Below are 17,530 nucleotides of genomic sequence, written 5' to 3'. Positions count from 1 at the left end.
AAGAACCAGCCCACGATCTTAGTTTACTTGGACTCCTTCAGACTCTGACGCTGTTTTGTGTTCCTGCTGAGACATGACACCTCGGCATTTGGGAGAATGACAGCTTTTCATCAATGAGTCTAGAGATTCTGCTTGCAGATGCTACAGTCTAAATGTATGGCTAGAACAAAAGCTATCAAGACTCATTAGTATTATAGACAATAGTGTGTTCAACACTTTGACAACCAAACAGGCACATGGATGAATTCTGCCAGCTATTTTGGAGGAATTATGCTTGGGCTTGCAGTACCAGTTTTGTTTCTTTTCTATATAAAATGAAGATCTAAAGATCCATGAGTGATTTCATTCTCTCTTCCTGTTCAGCCAAGGAATTACTGAAATTCGGGTTAAAAAAAAACACAAAACAACAGCACCTCTCCAGAACATCAACTAGTTCCACCTCCCATCCCATATTAACAACAACCCTTTCTGACATGAAAAAGTTAGAATGGGCACAGTCCAAATACCCCTAAAGATTGGGAGAAAGAGCAATGGAGAAAGTGGAGTTATAACAGAGAAGACAGGACTTAATAAATGTATGAGTGCTGAATCATTATATTGATATTTCTTTTAGTCTCCAGTGTCTTGGAGTAGCTAGAGGTAAAAACCTAAAAATTGTGGAATTATAACCCATACCAAACTCTGAAACCTGTTCTACAACACGGTGTGCTTTGAAATTTATTGCTTTCTTGTATATATGTTATTTTTCACAATAAAAAAAAATAATCATAGTCAGGACAATCAGCAAAAAACTGACTGAGGTCTGAGGATTAGATAGCAGTAAGATATCAGGATTGATTTCTTGATTTTGATAGTTGTCTTGTTGATATGTAGAGCAGTCTGTACCTAACCATGAAACACAAGTATGCAGAGATGATGAGATACCGCCTGTGTTGGCAACTTACTCTCATATGGCTATGGAAAAACGTTGATTGTTCTTGCAACTTTTCTGTAAGTTTGAGATTATTTCATGATAAAAAGTTTTTTTTTTAATTAAAAAAAAAAACCAATAGCAACAGGCAGGACAGCCAGGTGACTTACACGAACTTTCTTAGAAGAGGCGACAATCCTGTTTGCAGCATTAATGCCTTTAATTTTGCAGAGGATGGTGGTGAGATCTTGATTTCTAGTAATATTTTCAAAACTGCAATTTAATTGCTCATTTTCCCCATGGAAGAGGGTAATTACAATGTCTTTCTTGGAGATGTTGAAGTTATCATTTTCTTTCTGCGAAGAACAAGATGAAGATGAAGAAATCAGGGCACGTGTGGGAACTCACAGGCACAAGCATACCTCGCCAGTATGGGGACGGCGCATCCCACCTGAGAAAAGGAACATACTTGAATTTTTACTTCCAATTCTGTGTACCCCTCGGGTTCTACCCGGTACCCTGTAAATCTGGGATCCTCAAGATACTGCAAGGCTCCACAGTCCAGGTAGGTGTTTTGGACGCGCAGCTTCACAGTGACATTTGTATGCACTTTTGAACTTTTTAAATTAGGGGCTGAAAAGCTGCAGTAAGTCGCCATACAATATTCAGAGACCTGGGGGAAAAGAAAAGCACATTTTAATGTCTTCACTGAAGAATCCCAGCTTAGGTAGTTAAGAGCTAAGTGACTGCAACTTAACTTCTCTGTGCTTTACTTTTCACATCTGTCAAATGGGGATGATAATACAATTTAACCGGCAGGGTTGCAAGGGTTAAATCAGATATGATGACACAGGCAAAAATGCTTAGAATAGTGCCTGGAATGCTGGAAACACTCAGCAAATGCTAATATTATTAATATCAAAGCAGTCAGAGGATTATACAATGGGAAAACATGCTATGCAGAAAGCAGTCCGGTATAAAGGGAAGACTTTGGGCAAAAGGGCCTATGCATCCTTGGACCCAGCAAGGCTGAGTGCACGGAAACCAGGGAAGGGAGGGGAGAACACTCAGCAACCGCAGCCCCTGACGGGCTTGTTGTCCGGTGACTCATTCTTTGTTGGGGGAACCTCCTGCAGAGTTTTAACAGAAGTCACTAACCACAAGAAGGAGAAGCCTTTTCAGATGTAGCAGAAATCGGGAGAAAACGACAGTAAAAGGGACAATATGTCTGTCCCCTGGGGCTCAAGTGAAGAGAATGAAAACTGGAAATAATGCAGGAAGTGTGGTACACTCTACAGGTCCATTACACCCTCCCAACCCCCTCCCCCATGCACAAAACACAAACACAATTATTGCCATTTTCAAATGTATGAAGACAGGCAAAGAGAGATGGTGGCTAAGGGGAGGCTGACAAATGTTTTAAAGAAGAAGGACAACTAAAACTCATGAAATCTGTCAGGTCGGGAAAACTTTTCTTTTTTCCTCCTCAATATGGGAGTATAAAAAAAGAGGGAAGGGAGAGGCAACAAGGTGGAAAAATCTGATGCACTGAGCTGAGATTCAGACAAGCAGAACCTTCGCTCCTCCTTAATGCCTTTCCAAACTACAGCCCTAAATGTCTCGTTCACGCTTCTGGCTTCTGTCGATGTGGGGAAATCACTACACCAGCTCCCTCCACCCGCCTGGCAGCCACTCACTCCTGAGCCCCTGGCAGGATGGCTTTTCACCGAAACCGCCTTCCAGAAGGATCAGCAGCGACCAAACCAGCAGCCTCCTCCTCAAGTCTCTAAGTTTCCATATTAGTGACCAACTACCCACTATCTGAAAAGCCGTTTTTCTCTAGTTACTGAGCAACTTCGTGGCCATTTTCACCCGCCCTCCTGTTCTCTTCCCCTCCTTAAAATGAAGCTATACTGTAAGCACACTCCATCCTAGGTGTGCTTTGCCTTTCCTTGGTGCTCTTGCTCCCATGATGCCCCCGACTCTCCTTTCAATGACAAAACCTACCAAGATAACCTGATTGTCTCACACTTCCCCATCTCCCCAGCTCCCCGTGCTCCCTTCAGTAGCCTCGGTAACCTGCTGCCATCACAAACCTATCTGGACACCTGCATCTGCATCCTAATTGTTCTCCCAGCCTTTTCACAGTTTCTGCCTCTCCAAACCATCCTGTACACATTGCCGGAATAATAACCATAAAGCGTACCTAGACTCATGTCACTCCCTGCTCAAAGATCTTCGATGGCTCCTCATTGCTTATCAGAACTAAGGGCAAAGATTTCAGCTTGACACTCTCTTAAGCTACATGGCCCCAGGGTAGCTTTTCACCATCCTTCCTGCTCATTCCTAACCCATCTTCTAGGTTCCAGCTGAACAGGACCAACTGATATTCCCATCATGCATCTGTGATTCTCTGTCCTTTGTCCCTGGAATTGCCTCACTGCTTCCTCCTGTCCACATCTACCCAGGCTTCCTCAGTCTACAGATATCCTTAATTCCACCCATATTTAATTTCTCTTTCATGTGGGAACACACTCAAAGGATTTCTGAGCTGGAAGGGAACCAAGGACTGAGAATGTAATGATGCCCCATTGGTGACACAATGTGCTTTCAGCATCAGGCCGATCTGGCATCTCCTTCATGGAGGCCGTGACTACCTCATTCATCTCTGGTTGCAGCGCACAGCAAAATGTCTTGCCCACAGTAGGTACACAATAAATTCTACTCAGTCGCATTGATTTGGGCGCAATGGTACAAAGGGAGAGAAACCCACTAGCACATTCAGCCAATGCCTCTGGTCAGAGAGTCAATTTCTATGGCATCATTAAACTAGATGCATACACATCACAGGATGTGGTCCAGAATCAGACCCAACGAGGAGCTTGGAACTAGCTCTAGAGTGTGTCAGGAGGCAGACCTGTGGGACAGGGTCGTAAGGATGGAATATCAGGAGGCCTGCCACCCTTGCAGAAAGTGGTCAGGCTGGGTTCTAGAGAAGTGTCCTCACATTTATCATGCAAGAAGGGGAGACCGGGGAAAAGCGGGAGGGGAAGAGCATTCAGGAAGTGTTTAGAAGTGTGCTCAGAGGCCCCAACCTGTGTCTGAAAAACTTCAGCTCCACCCATGTTCCTGGAATCAGAAGCTTCAAGCTAGAGGCTCCCGGGAGAGACACGGGCACACGTATGACAGGGTGGATGTGGGCACCGGGTCGGGGGGCTTCAGGCCCCTTCTACAGCCTCCACCGAGGGGGGAGACGAAGGGCAGGGGGAGGGAGAGCAGAAGGAAGGACCGAGTTGGGAAGGTGACAATGGCAAGAGAAGGGGAGGCATCTGCAATGACGAAGGCAAGTCACTCAACTTCTCAGAGCTGCAGCTTTCCCTGTGAAATGGGCACACCACCGCCCGCCCTCGAGGGAACGGCTCTTCTGCCCTGTATCACGCCCAAAGCACTCACACATATGCAAGAAGCGACTGGCCACGACTCACACCAGGAGAAAAGCGGTCTTTTCATCCCAACTTCGCTCCTCTTTCTCTTCTACGCCACAACGCAAAATACTCAACTGCAAGGTCTTATCATTGCCAGGAGCGCACAGAGAGTACACATCCCACGACAGATAAAAGGGTACAACAAAGGCATATAAATAAAAATTATCCCCCAGCAAATTTTAATGTGCTGAAAACAAAATCATCCTTGAAAATTACTATTATTATAAGGTAGCTGAAGACTTACATTTATATTTCCTTTTAACTCGTGTGAAATGATTAGGTTGTCAATTACATCAAAATTTCTGCCCATTATGGTTATATTTTGACCACCACTGCAAGAAAAAAGGCAACAAAAGGCATTTCATAGTAAACACAGAATGCATTTTGCACCTATGAAGAAAACCATCAATTTATTCATATGTAATATTAAATTCAGTTATGTTTGAGAGCAAAATAAGTCATTTTAATTTCACATGAAGGTTGATTTTAGAAGTCTTTTAAGTAAGGATATTGGTCACAAAATCATGACTATTAAGGAATATAAATATAAAAACTCAGGTTGGAACCTATTTTAACTCTAGGAAAATGCCCCAGTTCCTATAGAATTTGAATTTTGTTGTGTCATATTGCCACATACAACCAGATCATCAGCTGCACCCTGAAAAGGTTTCACCGAACAGACTTTTGTTTGGCTGCTGTTTAATCTAAAGGAAGATTCTTCAATCTAACAATTTTCAAAACCAAGCTCTCAACCTACCAATTACACTTTACTTAGGAAGACGGGCAGCGCTTTGGACAAGGGGAAACCACGCATGGCATCAGTACTGCAAATTCCTGCTTGGTAAACCAGATGCACCTCGGCTACACTCCCTCTCTGCAGAAGCTGGGTGAGCGAGGCCACGGATTCCCGGCGTGTAGTCCTGGATACACAAGGTGCTCACTGGACGTGAAGTGGGCAGCTGCCCACACCCTGGCTGCCCTCACCCTCCGTCCACATAAGTCACCTGACACCTATTCCTGGGGACAGGTGGAGTCTGGCATGCCTGCTCCCTCAGCCAGATGGGTCCCTGGTGATGGGGCTGCGGTCGGCGGGGGTGGGGACATGAGTGGCCATTTGAGTAGGGCCGAGGAAGGACCTGAGACCATCCCGAAGCCCCCAGGCCACAAAGAGGGTGGGCTCTGGGCCGGCCTGTCACCCACGAGGAGACCAAGCCGGGCGAGTCCCACACGATGACAGTGCCACATTCTTGTTCGATGGCAGCCACCTGGGGGCAGCCAGAGACACGGGCTCAGAACGGCATAGGAGGCCAGGATGTTACGGAGTCTCTTGTTTTACGGAAAAGCAAAGCCCTGTGGTAGGGGGTGCGAGGGTGGCTCGGTGGCTCAGTGGTAGAATTCTCACCTGCCACGGGAGACCTGGGTTCGAATCTTGACATGTACATTCCCCTCCCACCCACCTCAAATCAACAAATGGTGCTGTAATCACGGGAAGGACACGTGGAAAAAGAATGAAATGTGAGCCCCACCATACAGCATACCAAACAAACAGAACAAAAAAAACCCCACGGTGGTAGCTGAGAGCACAAACCCTGGGGCCAGACTGCCTGGGGACCTTGGGCCAGTGATTTACAGACTTCCTGCCTCAGTTCTCCAATCTATAAAAGGGGCTAATAGCAGTGAAACCCTCAGGCTTCTTGTGAGGATTAACCAAGTTGACCGATGCAACACGCCTGGCCCGTGGTAGATGCCATCTCTATGTTTGCTTTTATTTACAGGAAGGAATTAGTCCCTGGGTGAGCCTTAGTTTGAGCCTTAGTTTAGAAATTTAATTTTCCTTAGAGCCTTAGTTTAGAAATTTAATTTTCCTTAGGCCACTTTCTTTTAATCTTAAATAAGAATATTTGAAGTGATACATATATATATCGCAATCTTTATCTGAAGTTTCCTCTAGAGACGAGTTTCAACATTAGTTTCTTGCTGTATAAGGTGAAGAAAATATCTTTAAGTTTCCAAAACCTGAAGGTAGATTTAAATCAAACTAGGGAAAAGACAACCCCCTACTTAATATATTACATTCATCTGGATGAGTTTATTCTGGAATTTCCATCTCTCACTTAGGGGAGCATCTTTGAAATGTAGATAATGTTTTTCATTTATATAGCTCCTAATATTTCCCCAAAGAATTCAAAACAGCTTACTACAAAGGTTTCAAAATGAAAGCTGTAAGAAAGAAGAAGCCTTGTGTCACAGACAGGAGAAAAGGTAGGGAAGAGAGCTCTGCGTTTGCACCAGAAACCTATATTGCGAGTGAACAAACATTCTACTTTGAGTTTCCTGGCAGCCACGGCTAAGAGAAAAACAGGATGTGTCTGTAGTGTTCACTCTGACAACGGGAAACAACCGCCTGTCGGGTATGCACTTTTCTAGGAATAAATCCTAAGAGTACCTTTGTGAGAGAAGTGTAGATATGACTACTATCTTTATATTTCTCTGAGTGAAATCACGGTCTTTATGCATGTGCCTCTTTCAACCACGATGAGAGAAGAACATTGTGAATCTAGAAAGTACCTGGTCCAGGTGGTAGCAGGGAAAATAAGGGAACAGTGTGGCAGAGCAATGTAAGACACCGAGCCCACTGAAGAACAGCTACCGCCGTCGAACTGAATACACACATCCTTCATTTCCTTTCGGCTTGACGGAAGAGAGAATTTCATATGGGTATCATTTAGCACATGGCTGACCCGAATCCTAGAAAAGGGTAGAAAGAGCCTTCTTAAACGACCCAGACATTAGTCCAGTTGTTTACCCAAGGTGGCAGAACGTGAATTTCACTTGAACTACAGTTCAGGAATTATCAGGAAAACAGCTGCAAGGCAACTGCTGATTAATCAGGGGCTTCTTATTCAGTTTGGGTATTATCTGGGGCTGGGTTCCTCTTTCTTTTGTCCATTTTATCTTATTTGCCCTTCCCTTAGAAGTGGCGAAGGAAGCGGCTATAACCCATTGCCTTTAAGAAACCGATGGAATATAGACTGGGTATCAAATGCTATTAAGAAATTACTATTAACTGTGTTAAGGATGATGATGGCACTCTCGTCTGTTAAAGATACATACACAGGCAAGTATTTATGGGATTAAATAATGTGGTGTCTGGGATATGCTTTTTAAAAAACCCAGCCCCTCCTCTAAAAAAAAAGCATAGGAGGTAGATAAAGCAAGATTGGTAAAACATTGGCATATTTCAAAGCTGGATAATGGGTACAGAGAGGTTCACTACATTTTCTTTTTTTTTTTCTACATGTTTGAAAATTTCCATAATAAAAAGCTTAACTAGGAGAAGTCTCAGTCAAAGGAGAGGTTGGTTAGAAACCAGGAGCAAGCAGAGACGAGACTTCTGCTGTGCAAAGAGGAGGCCCAGGCCGGGGATCCAGGGGCCTCAGAACCAATCACTGGCAGGGCCCAGCACCTCCCAGGAAGCCTCTCAACTGGAAATTAGCTGGGGCTGTCCTGGGTGCACCTGACAGCCTTCTGGAGTCAAAGCAAAGACCTGTACAACACACCTCTGTGCCCTGCAGCCACCTCTGCAGACCGGTCTACAACGACCCTTTAACGCAGTCATCATGGAGGCTGTGTTGTATCTGAATAATGCATAGTCTAATTATACTCCGTGAGAATGCATCACTGCTAAAGGATATATGTAGAAGTGTTAGCCTTCATACTAAATCTAAAGCAAATTCCAAAAACATTTGACTCAGTTTCTACAGACATGACCAAGAATTGCGTTTTAACTTTTGTCTTCAAAGCGAAGCTATAGAAACTTCTCTGTAAAATGACTGGTCGTTACAATTCAACTTTGTTTAAAAATTCTGGAAGGAAAGAAGCTTGGAAATGAGGGTTCGTTCCCACTACAGGTCTTACATTTTTCACTCTAGAATAATCAGGCCTATTAAACAGCTGCTGTAATAGAGTTTGGGATTACAGCACAAACTCAGGAATAGGATTAACTGAGTATTATGTTTACTGCTGATGAGCCTGGGTCACTATACAGATGTGGTTACTGAATGCTACATGCAAAGAGGTCGCTTATTCATTTAATTTAATAACTGCAGTAACTCAAGACACATTCAGAATTGAAATGAGAACATAAAGAGTCAGAAACAGAGTAATGCTCTGAAAAACTACATATTTTCTAGTGCAGTTGATTGCCTTTCAGTGAACACACAGGTGTCTAACTTCACAGGTTTTGCTACATAAAATGAAGGGATCTGCAGGAAGGTATTTAGCGTGGATAAACAGCATAAAAATACTTATGCCGCATAAATGCAGCCACTAATGTGTTGCTTGATAATTCTGGTAAATAGCTGAACAGAGGAAAGCTACAGATGAGCAGCTTTCCTCATCAAAATCACAGATATCAAATTTACTGCTATGAGGGGTAGAGGATGGCAGTTACGTGCAACAAATGAATTACAACAGAAACTTCAATAAATAAGCATGACACATTAAAAATGCTGTACAAGTCAGGTTTAGTAGTTAAAAACCAAAATGCCACGCTTCAGCAGATGGTCTTAATGCATTTCCATGAAAAGAAAGGCTCAGTATTATATTTGATGTGGAATGCAACCCCTTTTACTCAAAATTAGCCTAAACTCATTAAAGCTAACAAGCAGAGAACTCAAATGATCTGTTGTGTCATTATTATTACATCTTTTCTTTTGGGGGGGGTTGCATTTTCACAAAAATATCTGTGAGAAACTGAAATTTTTTTTCTCAAAAATTTAACTGAAAGATGAGTTAAGGGAAAAGAAGTTATAGAAATAATCAAGTTCAAGTTTTACATTGGCCAGATATTTGTCTTGGGTGTTTTATTCTTCTTTACTCCTAATGTATGTTCCATTTAATTATGATGTGAGCCTGAGAACAATCCAATAAAAAGACTACAAAGAATAAAAAGTCAACATACAACAGATCAGAAAGTTTATTTTTTTCAATATTGGGTAATTTTTTCCAACTCATTGGAAGAGTTGTCATGTTCTCCATTAAATTCAAAGGTACTCAGATATTTTTCTAAGCAGGACCATCTTAAAAATGGTGTCTGCTACTCTACATCCTTGATTTTGTTAATGAAAATGAATCGAGACCCAAAACAGATAGCATCTTGAAATTATTGTGTGCTGGGATTTTATGGGTAATACAGGACAGATGTTCACACAATGAACTTCATGTGTGATATTTAAATTATTTTACTTCTTGGAATTACGTTATATCAGATACTCAGTAACTGGCCCACTTGGGCGCATGGACATAATTTGACTACAGAAATATTAAAATGATCCTTTGGCATAGGTTTTAGTTTTTCACTATGTTACCAAGAATAAATCACCAGTGTTTTAACTCACACATCCTTATCACATGTACTGGTTCCTTTCAGGATCATCGTGATGTTAGATGCCCGGGTGAAGTTTGCTCCCGTAACTATCACGTTACTTTTCCCTAAGGTCGATATTTTCTGTGGCTCGATGGACTTAATGTAGAAAACCTATTGGAAATAAAAGATGAAAACACTAGTTCAAAGCGGAGCAATGGCATCATTCCAAAAAAAAATCTGTTTATGCACTCCCATTTGAAAAAATCACTGGGAAATTACAACATTTTGCAAACACAAGCAGACAGTGTTTAATGAAATCAATGAATTCAAGGAAGAGTGCTGAAGATTCATGTCTCTCCACATGTGACAGCATGAGGTCAAACCAATTAGTCTTTGTCTCACAAGACAGTTGAAAACACAGTTGAGGAGCCTGATGTTTCATTTGAAGAGTGAGATATCACGAGAGCCTCAGAAGTGCTCGCAGCCTCCCAGCCCCTGGAGGCTCACGAAATAAGCACAATGAAGGGAAGGCAAAGGAGTCCATTGACCGTAGGCCAACAGCAAACTCATCATTAAGTTGAAATAAATGTCATTCCAGATCAATTTAATTCTCAAGAAAGCAGTTTCTATTTTTGTTGTTGTTGTTGATTTCAGGGAGGCTATTTGAATTGAGGAGTGTACCACAAAGAAGAAAACCTCGAAAATTCAACCCATTCAGCCACCTAACACCAAATAGTTGGGTGCCGAAACATTGTGGCCAATGATTTCTCTCCACGGTTTGCACATAACATGATCTGCTCCTTGGTACCCATTCTAGGCTTTATCAAGGCCTATGGCTAATGAAGTTTTCTTCAGAACCCCCTGATACCTGGCCCCAAACAGTATAAATGTAGGCTACCTTACTTCTCCATCTGCAATGTCTCATCAAATTTCTGTAAAAATGCCCTTTATTTCACGGCAAGAGTCACTTTCTCTTACTAGGACAAAACAATCCTGATTTCTTTCCATTTCCTCCTACAGATGCTACCTTCTGTCTTTTTGATCGTCTAGTTGTTCTTTTGGAGACCATTTCCAGCAGATGACCCAAACAGGACATGACATGCTATCATTCTGGCCAATACAACCACAGCAACCTTCAGAGTGTGTTTCATGCTCACACTCTTGAAAGCTCATACCCCAAGGTTCAGAGATGCATAACCATGCCGAGTCATACTTGGAGGTGAAGTTCAGGCAGAAGCCGCCCCTGGGGAACTTCAGTGATGTCCCACATCTGGCCAACATCTGCTCCGTGAAGTGACTGTGCAGTCCCTACTCCTCAGTGTGTGTGGTGTTCCTTGGGACAGTGTTGCTGGGCAGCGGGGGCTGGCCCTCCTGCCGAGACGGGCATCCCATCACTTGGCTCCCTGGCAAACAGAGGTGCTGTATGGAAGAGCTGTCCTCATCACTCATCACTGTGAGGGACTGGTTTTGGAGATTGAGGTCCATTCATCGTTAATGTCATCACAGCAATGATGTAATGCGACGGAAAATTGATCTTGGTGGCAGGATTTATTTTAATCACTTCGTAAAAGACTTTAGCCCCATATTTATAGAATCACTAAGGGCCTGAAAGGGTCACTTTAATTATTCTGTTATACTTGACTGCATTTTATGGGGGGAATTATCTACTAGAGTGGTACTTAGAATGGAGAGATTAGCAAAGACTCAAGATAAATTCCTTGCAAATGTCAAGTGTGTGCTGTATGGCAAAAGGCTTACTCTGCTGGTGATGGCTAAGTGAACAAGTATTTATTAAGAACCTACAGGGTCCCAAGGACAGTGCCAGGTTTTATAGTTCAGGAGTTGGCCAACCACTGCCCGCAGGCCAAATTCGGCCTGCTGTCTGTTTTTCTGTGTGGCCTGTGAGCTAAGAATGATTTCACATTTTTAAAGAGCTGAAAAAAATATCTAAAGAAGAATATTTCATGACGTGAAAACACATGAACTTCAAATTTCAGCATCCATAAATAAAGCTTAATTGAAACACAGCCATGCTCATTCATTTACATATTGTCTCTACTGCTTTCACACTACAACAGCAGAGTTGAGTAGCTGGAACTAAGACCGTATGGCCTACAAAGCCTAAAATATTTACTGTCTGGCTCTTTGTAGAGAGGGTTTGCTGACCCTCAGACTAGAGAAGTCCACTGTCTTCTCGGGAAGGCAAGTCTGACTTTTTTTCCCTGAGTCAACCTCACTGGAGACTCACATTTACATCCATGTCAATTGATTCCCTGTTTCTCTTCTTTCTAGACAGTCCTTCCTGCTTCTTATATTTGTACTGTTGATATCTGCTCCAGCAAAATTTTCTAACATGCCAAGGAAAAGGTTCTTCTCTCCTCCCAGTCGAGGATAAAGAGAGCCTTAGAACTAATGTAAAAAAGATTTTGCTCCTTAAATAGCTCCACAGACACTATCAGACGACCTGCCACGCTGCCTTATTAACTTTGCTATTTCCCCCTGAGTAGAGACAGTCTCACCACTTCAAAAGGATTTCATTTTAAAACCTTATTGTTTAGAGAAGTTTCCATTGGCTCTCTAGGATGGAATCCAGCTCTAGCCTATCTCATAAAAGCAGATGCTTCTACACTCCTTTCAAAGAGAATCCGATGAGGAATCCTCTGCTTGCTTGGTCAACCTCTCCTAATCTTAGCAAGTGAGTTAAAGAGCTACCAAGAGGATCCCATCAAACAAACAGTGCAGGTATCCAAGAAAATGGTTTAAAAAAGAAAAGAAAAGAAAAAAGAACAGAACAGAAAAGATAGGACGGTGCTATAGCTGCAACAATTCTTAGAAATTTAGCATATTCTACTTTTGCTAATAAGGATTCTTTAAAAATCCAGTACAGACAAAAAGGCAAAGAATGACCTCCCCATAAATACCCCACAGGTCCAATTTTTTAGATCTACTTTTGTATTTTAATCAAGAGTTCATTCATGGCCTGGCACAAAGCAACGGGGCCTGCAAGCTTACACACAGAGGAGGTTCATTTAAAAGCATAATCGAGCTGGATGCAAAAGGTCTCTCCCGGTCCCACAGTGCTTCGTCCTTTCATCCTGGGCTGAAGGATTTCCATACATCAAGTCAAAATGCCATTGAGAGCATCCATCACAGCCTTTTGCTCTCCCATAATTAACAAAGGCGTAGCCAACTTCCTGTCAGTTATTTTTTAAAACTTAAGAAGGTTATTTTTAAATGGTTGCACAATTTTGAACTTATTTAATAGAACCCTTTGAGGTCCGGTCTCTCACGAGCTTAAATGATTCCCTGTTTTGTACAAGAAAGCACATTAGAAATTGGTTAATTAGGTGACCTCTAGACCATCCGATTATTTCTATTTTTTTAAAAAGCTAAGTTATTATAAGATATTGGAAATAGGGCAACCACTAAGAAAAGGTCTAAGAGGATTACTTTTGATAGTAAAAGTACCTTTTTGAAGTCTGACACGAACACAATTCAAATTATATTAATGGAGAAAATACCGCTGTGATTGAAAAGAATATTGAAGGAGGTACATTAGGAAGGCTCAGTTTATTAAGACCAAATTGTACTCTATTAATCTGTTTCCCAAAATCTGAATGTACAAAACTTTCTGTAGGTCTGAACCTGAATCAACACTGAGTAAAATGTCTCTCAGATTTTCACTTGTGAAATTAGTTCAAACAGGACTGGATAAAAAGTCACATAAATTGAAAACCAGCTGGAACTCTGAAACCAAAGGACATTAGAGAGATGAAAGGTAGAACGACTAATTAAAGGAAAGTGTCCTGTAGGGCCCCACAGGGGTGAGTATTTGGTTCAGAATTATTTAACATCTTTATTAATGACTGAGAAGAGGATGAAAGTAATATATTAATGAAATGTATAAATTGACAAGAGTGGTAACCAGCAGTGGAGAGGGGAAAGTGTAAAAGGAGGCGAGCTAAGGAAAGAAAATAGCAAAACATGATCCCACCAAAGAAAAATTAGAATTAAAGGTAACAATTCACATTGGATGCTCAGCCCCCAGGAAATGCCCCTTCCTGGCAGTCTCTGGTACCAGTCAGGAACATGGATATGAACTTCAGTTGGTCCTAGGAGCTGTCAAGAGTTAATAATGCCTCCTGAGAAAACCTGGGAACTTCCTGGGAAAAGATGACAGATCAAGGCCTGTGCTAAAACACCAAGGCTCATTACCTGACCTGGGGAATCTAAGGCCAGGCTGGCATGGGCCACCTCCGAATGGTGTTACTTTTGTCCACCGGGCTCCTCAGGGCTGGACTGGGTGACTTCTCTGGCTCCATGACCAGGGAGGGACATCCTTTTCCTTCAGTAGAGGCTCCTGATTCCAACTTAAACTCTAAATCCACTCCCTCTGCCAAGTTTCAACTTGGGCATGAGATTCTTACTGTTCCAATCTCCAAAGGGCCACCATGTCCCTCTTTCAGGTCTCCTCTGCTCTCCTGGTCTTGGAGAAGATGCCCAGCCTGTCCCCAGGTCTCATGTCTTTACTCTGACCGGACCTCAGCCTTCACCCTCTCCTTTGCCTCACAGCTGGACACAGCTGGAGAACTTGGTCTCAACCCACACTGTTGGCACATATGAGACAGACTTTGACTGCTTAAAGCTGAGAGAAGCCAACATTGGTCTCCTCACAGCTAGACTGACTTATATCATCAATACTACATGGTTCACCCTTGTTTATTTTGAACTTAGGTCATACAATGGTAAGACTGGGCTCCGGAGTCAGACTGCCTGGGTTCAGATCTCTTATCAGCCACTTATTACCTACTCACCCCAAGTCAAAATTTTCTTGTCTAGAATGGGGAAAATATGTCCATTGTGATGCTTAAATATAGTGACACTGAGCTCAGGACATATATGCTCAATAAACATTAGCCACCACTCTTTAATTTAGTACATTACAGTATTCTTTCTTGTATTTTTTCCCATTGTGCACACTCAACTGGTTCATTAAAATGAATCTTGCTTCCTCCAAGATACTATAGATTCCACAGTGTAAGCTCTACAAAGGCACACATTTTGCCTACAAGGCTAGTACATAGTAGGTGCCCAATTAACACATTTTAATTGAATTGACAAACGAATGCATGAACAACTGGAAGTGATTCCCACAGCACCTAGCACAGATCTGGGCCCAAAAAAGGTACTCAACAAGGTATATGTTAAATTTAATTTCACTATTGAAGGCCAGGGTCAGTTTGGATTGCCTGTGAGAAATGAAAATGCCCATTCAAAAAGACAGTGGCGGGCGGGCAATGGTGGCTCAGTGGCAGAGTTCTGGCCTGCCATGCCAGAGATCCGGGTTCGATTCTTGGTGCCTGCCCAGGCTTAAAAAGTAAATTAAACCTAAATTTAAAAAAATAGTAGAGGAGGAAGAGAAGAGGAGGTGCAAGGACGAGAAAGAAAGAATGATCTGAATGTAAATTCCTTGAGAACAGGAGACATGTCCAAGCATGTTTTATTTCTGCCTGGCAGTGATAAGCATATCTTGAAGAATAACAAACATTACAATGACATGATATCATAGATCTTTACAACCTTTCCTTGAGAACAGGAAAGAGAGGGTAACCGTTTCTGCTTTTAGCAGGTGAAGGCACCAGATATAAGATTGTTAGGAAAAGGAAGGAAAAGTGATTAGGGCGGGTTGACAGGGTCAACCGTCTCTGACATGGATCCGCCTTTTAAACCTGTGGATTTTCCAAGACACAGACAGACAGACAGACAGACACTAGCCTTTATAGCAGAAAACACTTCTCATCTGAAGATCCAATATAGGTTTCTGAGTCAGTTTCCCTCTTTGGTGATGCTTTTCCTTACCAGTCCCCATGGTGACTTTCAGTCACCACATTTGGGGTCAGGGAACAGGCACAGGCCAAATGGCCATCAAACAGTGTTAGGATAAGTGGCCAAAACTTAGACTTGCACCAGGAACCCTACCTCATAAGTACCATATTCAGGGTCATTTCATCCCCCATCATCCTCTGCTCCGGGTGAACTGAATTACTTGGGGTTTCCTAGATGTTTGCCCCAGCATGTGCTGGCCCCCCACTGCACTTTGCTCAGGTGCATCCCTGCTCTGTCTCCATGCCTCTGAATACTTCTCATGCCTCCCCAGCCATCAATCCATCCATTAAGCAAAGCCTTAACCAACCACACTGATGAAGGGCTTTCATTTGCCAGGCTTAGCCATAAAGGGATGGCCAGGACACGGCTTGACATAAGACTTTCTGGTGCTTTTCCTACATCAACATTTTCTATCCTGAATTGTTTTTTTTATATATGTGTATCTAAGATTCTTGGGACCAATGGCAAGAGATGTGTCCGAGTCACTTGTGTCCGTCTCATGGTATCCAGCTCAGTGAAATAGCAACTCAGTGGTGCTCAATAAATGCCTGTAGGGAGGACAAAGCCATGCTCAGCCTCCACTATGGCTGTGCCACTGGGTCCCAGGCGCCTGGCACATACAAAACACAAGGTGATATGTGATGTGTGAAGGGGGATGAGAGTAAAGTTTTTGATGCTGCTGCGCTAGGAAAAGAGTTGCAAAGAGGCCAGCTGCTTCGCTCAAGGCCAGTAGGAGGACCAAAAACTGGAAGGCGGCATGTCACACACTAATGAAACAAAAGATAATGGAAGACAGCAGTGTTTCACAGACCACAAGCAATCCTGCCCGTGGCAAAGAAGGCTCCAATCCCCAGTAACCAAAATTGCGATTTTGCTCTTGTGAGTCATAAATTAAAAAACAAAAAAATTCAGTACCAACAAAATGTCTTTCTCCAAACTAAGAAGGGTAATCCACAGAGAAGCAGCAAAGACAGAGCTGGGCTGCTGTTTCCTTTCACCTCCTCCTGCTCTGTGGGTGACACAGTTCTGTTAACCCACAGAAGTGTCAGAGTTCAACAGGTACAGGAAGACCAGAGAGGAAACCAAGGATACAGTGACTTTATAATCATTTTTTTTCCTTTAAAATGAACAAAGTTTTAAAAGCCACTGCCTAGAGGGGAGTTCCAGGGACAGTGGTGGAGTTGGGAGCTCCAGGACTCAGTTCTCCCACCCAAACAATAATCCAACAGGGAGGAACTCTCTGAAACAGCTATTTTGAAACTCTAGAGCCCAGAAGAGCACTGTACAGCATCCAGGGAAGAGTGGGAGGAAGAGGCTGAAAAAATATGGTAAGTAACTGTCAGCTGCTCTTTCCACGTGGCTGCCACTGGTGTTCATTCCCCACCCCACGAGGGGCCAGCATAGAAGAGAGGTAGGTGACTCTCCTCGTGGAATTTGCCCTCCAGGCAAAAGCAGTGTGATACACAGAAAAGCCTATAAAAAACTGTAGAGGCAGACAGACTGGAAGAAAAACCTGCAGGCTTCAGATACTTGGGAGAGGAAGGTGTGTCCCCTGGCAAACAGATGGGACGAACAAACTCTTGTAAACAGAGGAACTTCAAGACACCCAATAAGCAAAAGCCCAGGACAAGACAGAAGCCCAGTAAAACAGGGAAAACCCTGCACACTGCAATCACCTTGAGCAGACCTTCCTGATGGGAAACCTCTGTCTTATCACCAACTGGTTACAAAACCAGGAAACAGACTCCCAGGGAGTAAATCCCAGAGTTAACATTTTGAAATAATAAAATATACAGTGCGCACAAGAGTACAAGACAAAGAAACAGGAAATGATGGCCCACCCAAAGGAAGAGGATTAAAAAGACAGAAAATGCCAATGAA

The 17,530-nt window shown here is 42.8% G+C and overlaps 1 protein-coding gene across 2 annotated transcripts in view; it reads right to left on the bottom strand.

Moving 5' to 3' along the window:
• The window catches only part of PLXNC1 (plexin C1), a 138,650-nt gene that overhangs the window by 50,472 nt on the left and 70,648 nt on the right, over nucleotides 1-17,530 (bottom strand). For both annotated transcript variants that reach the window (XR_013155866.1, XM_077111612.1), the window contains exons 10-14: nucleotides 9,795-9,934; nucleotides 6,964-7,143; nucleotides 4,640-4,727; nucleotides 1,380-1,583; nucleotides 1,081-1,266 (exon numbers count right to left, since the gene is read on the bottom strand). Coding sequence is in view for 1 of the 2 variants with exons in the window: in XM_077111612.1 (XP_076967727.1) it covers nucleotides 1,081-1,266; nucleotides 1,380-1,583; nucleotides 4,640-4,727; nucleotides 6,964-7,143; nucleotides 9,795-9,934 (798 nt within the window). In the remaining variant the exon portion in view is untranslated. The remainder of the gene's footprint in view (nucleotides 1-1,080; nucleotides 1,267-1,379; nucleotides 1,584-4,639; nucleotides 4,728-6,963; nucleotides 7,144-9,794; nucleotides 9,935-17,530) is intronic.

This window comes from Tamandua tetradactyla, chromosome 7 (assembly GCF_023851605.1).
Source record: "Tamandua tetradactyla isolate mTamTet1 chromosome 7, mTamTet1.pri, whole genome shotgun sequence".
Lineage (NCBI taxonomy): Eukaryota > Metazoa > Chordata > Mammalia > Pilosa > Myrmecophagidae > Tamandua > Tamandua tetradactyla.
The sequence above is the reverse complement of the archived record's forward strand: the minus strand, read 5'-3'. Positions and strand labels throughout refer to the sequence as shown.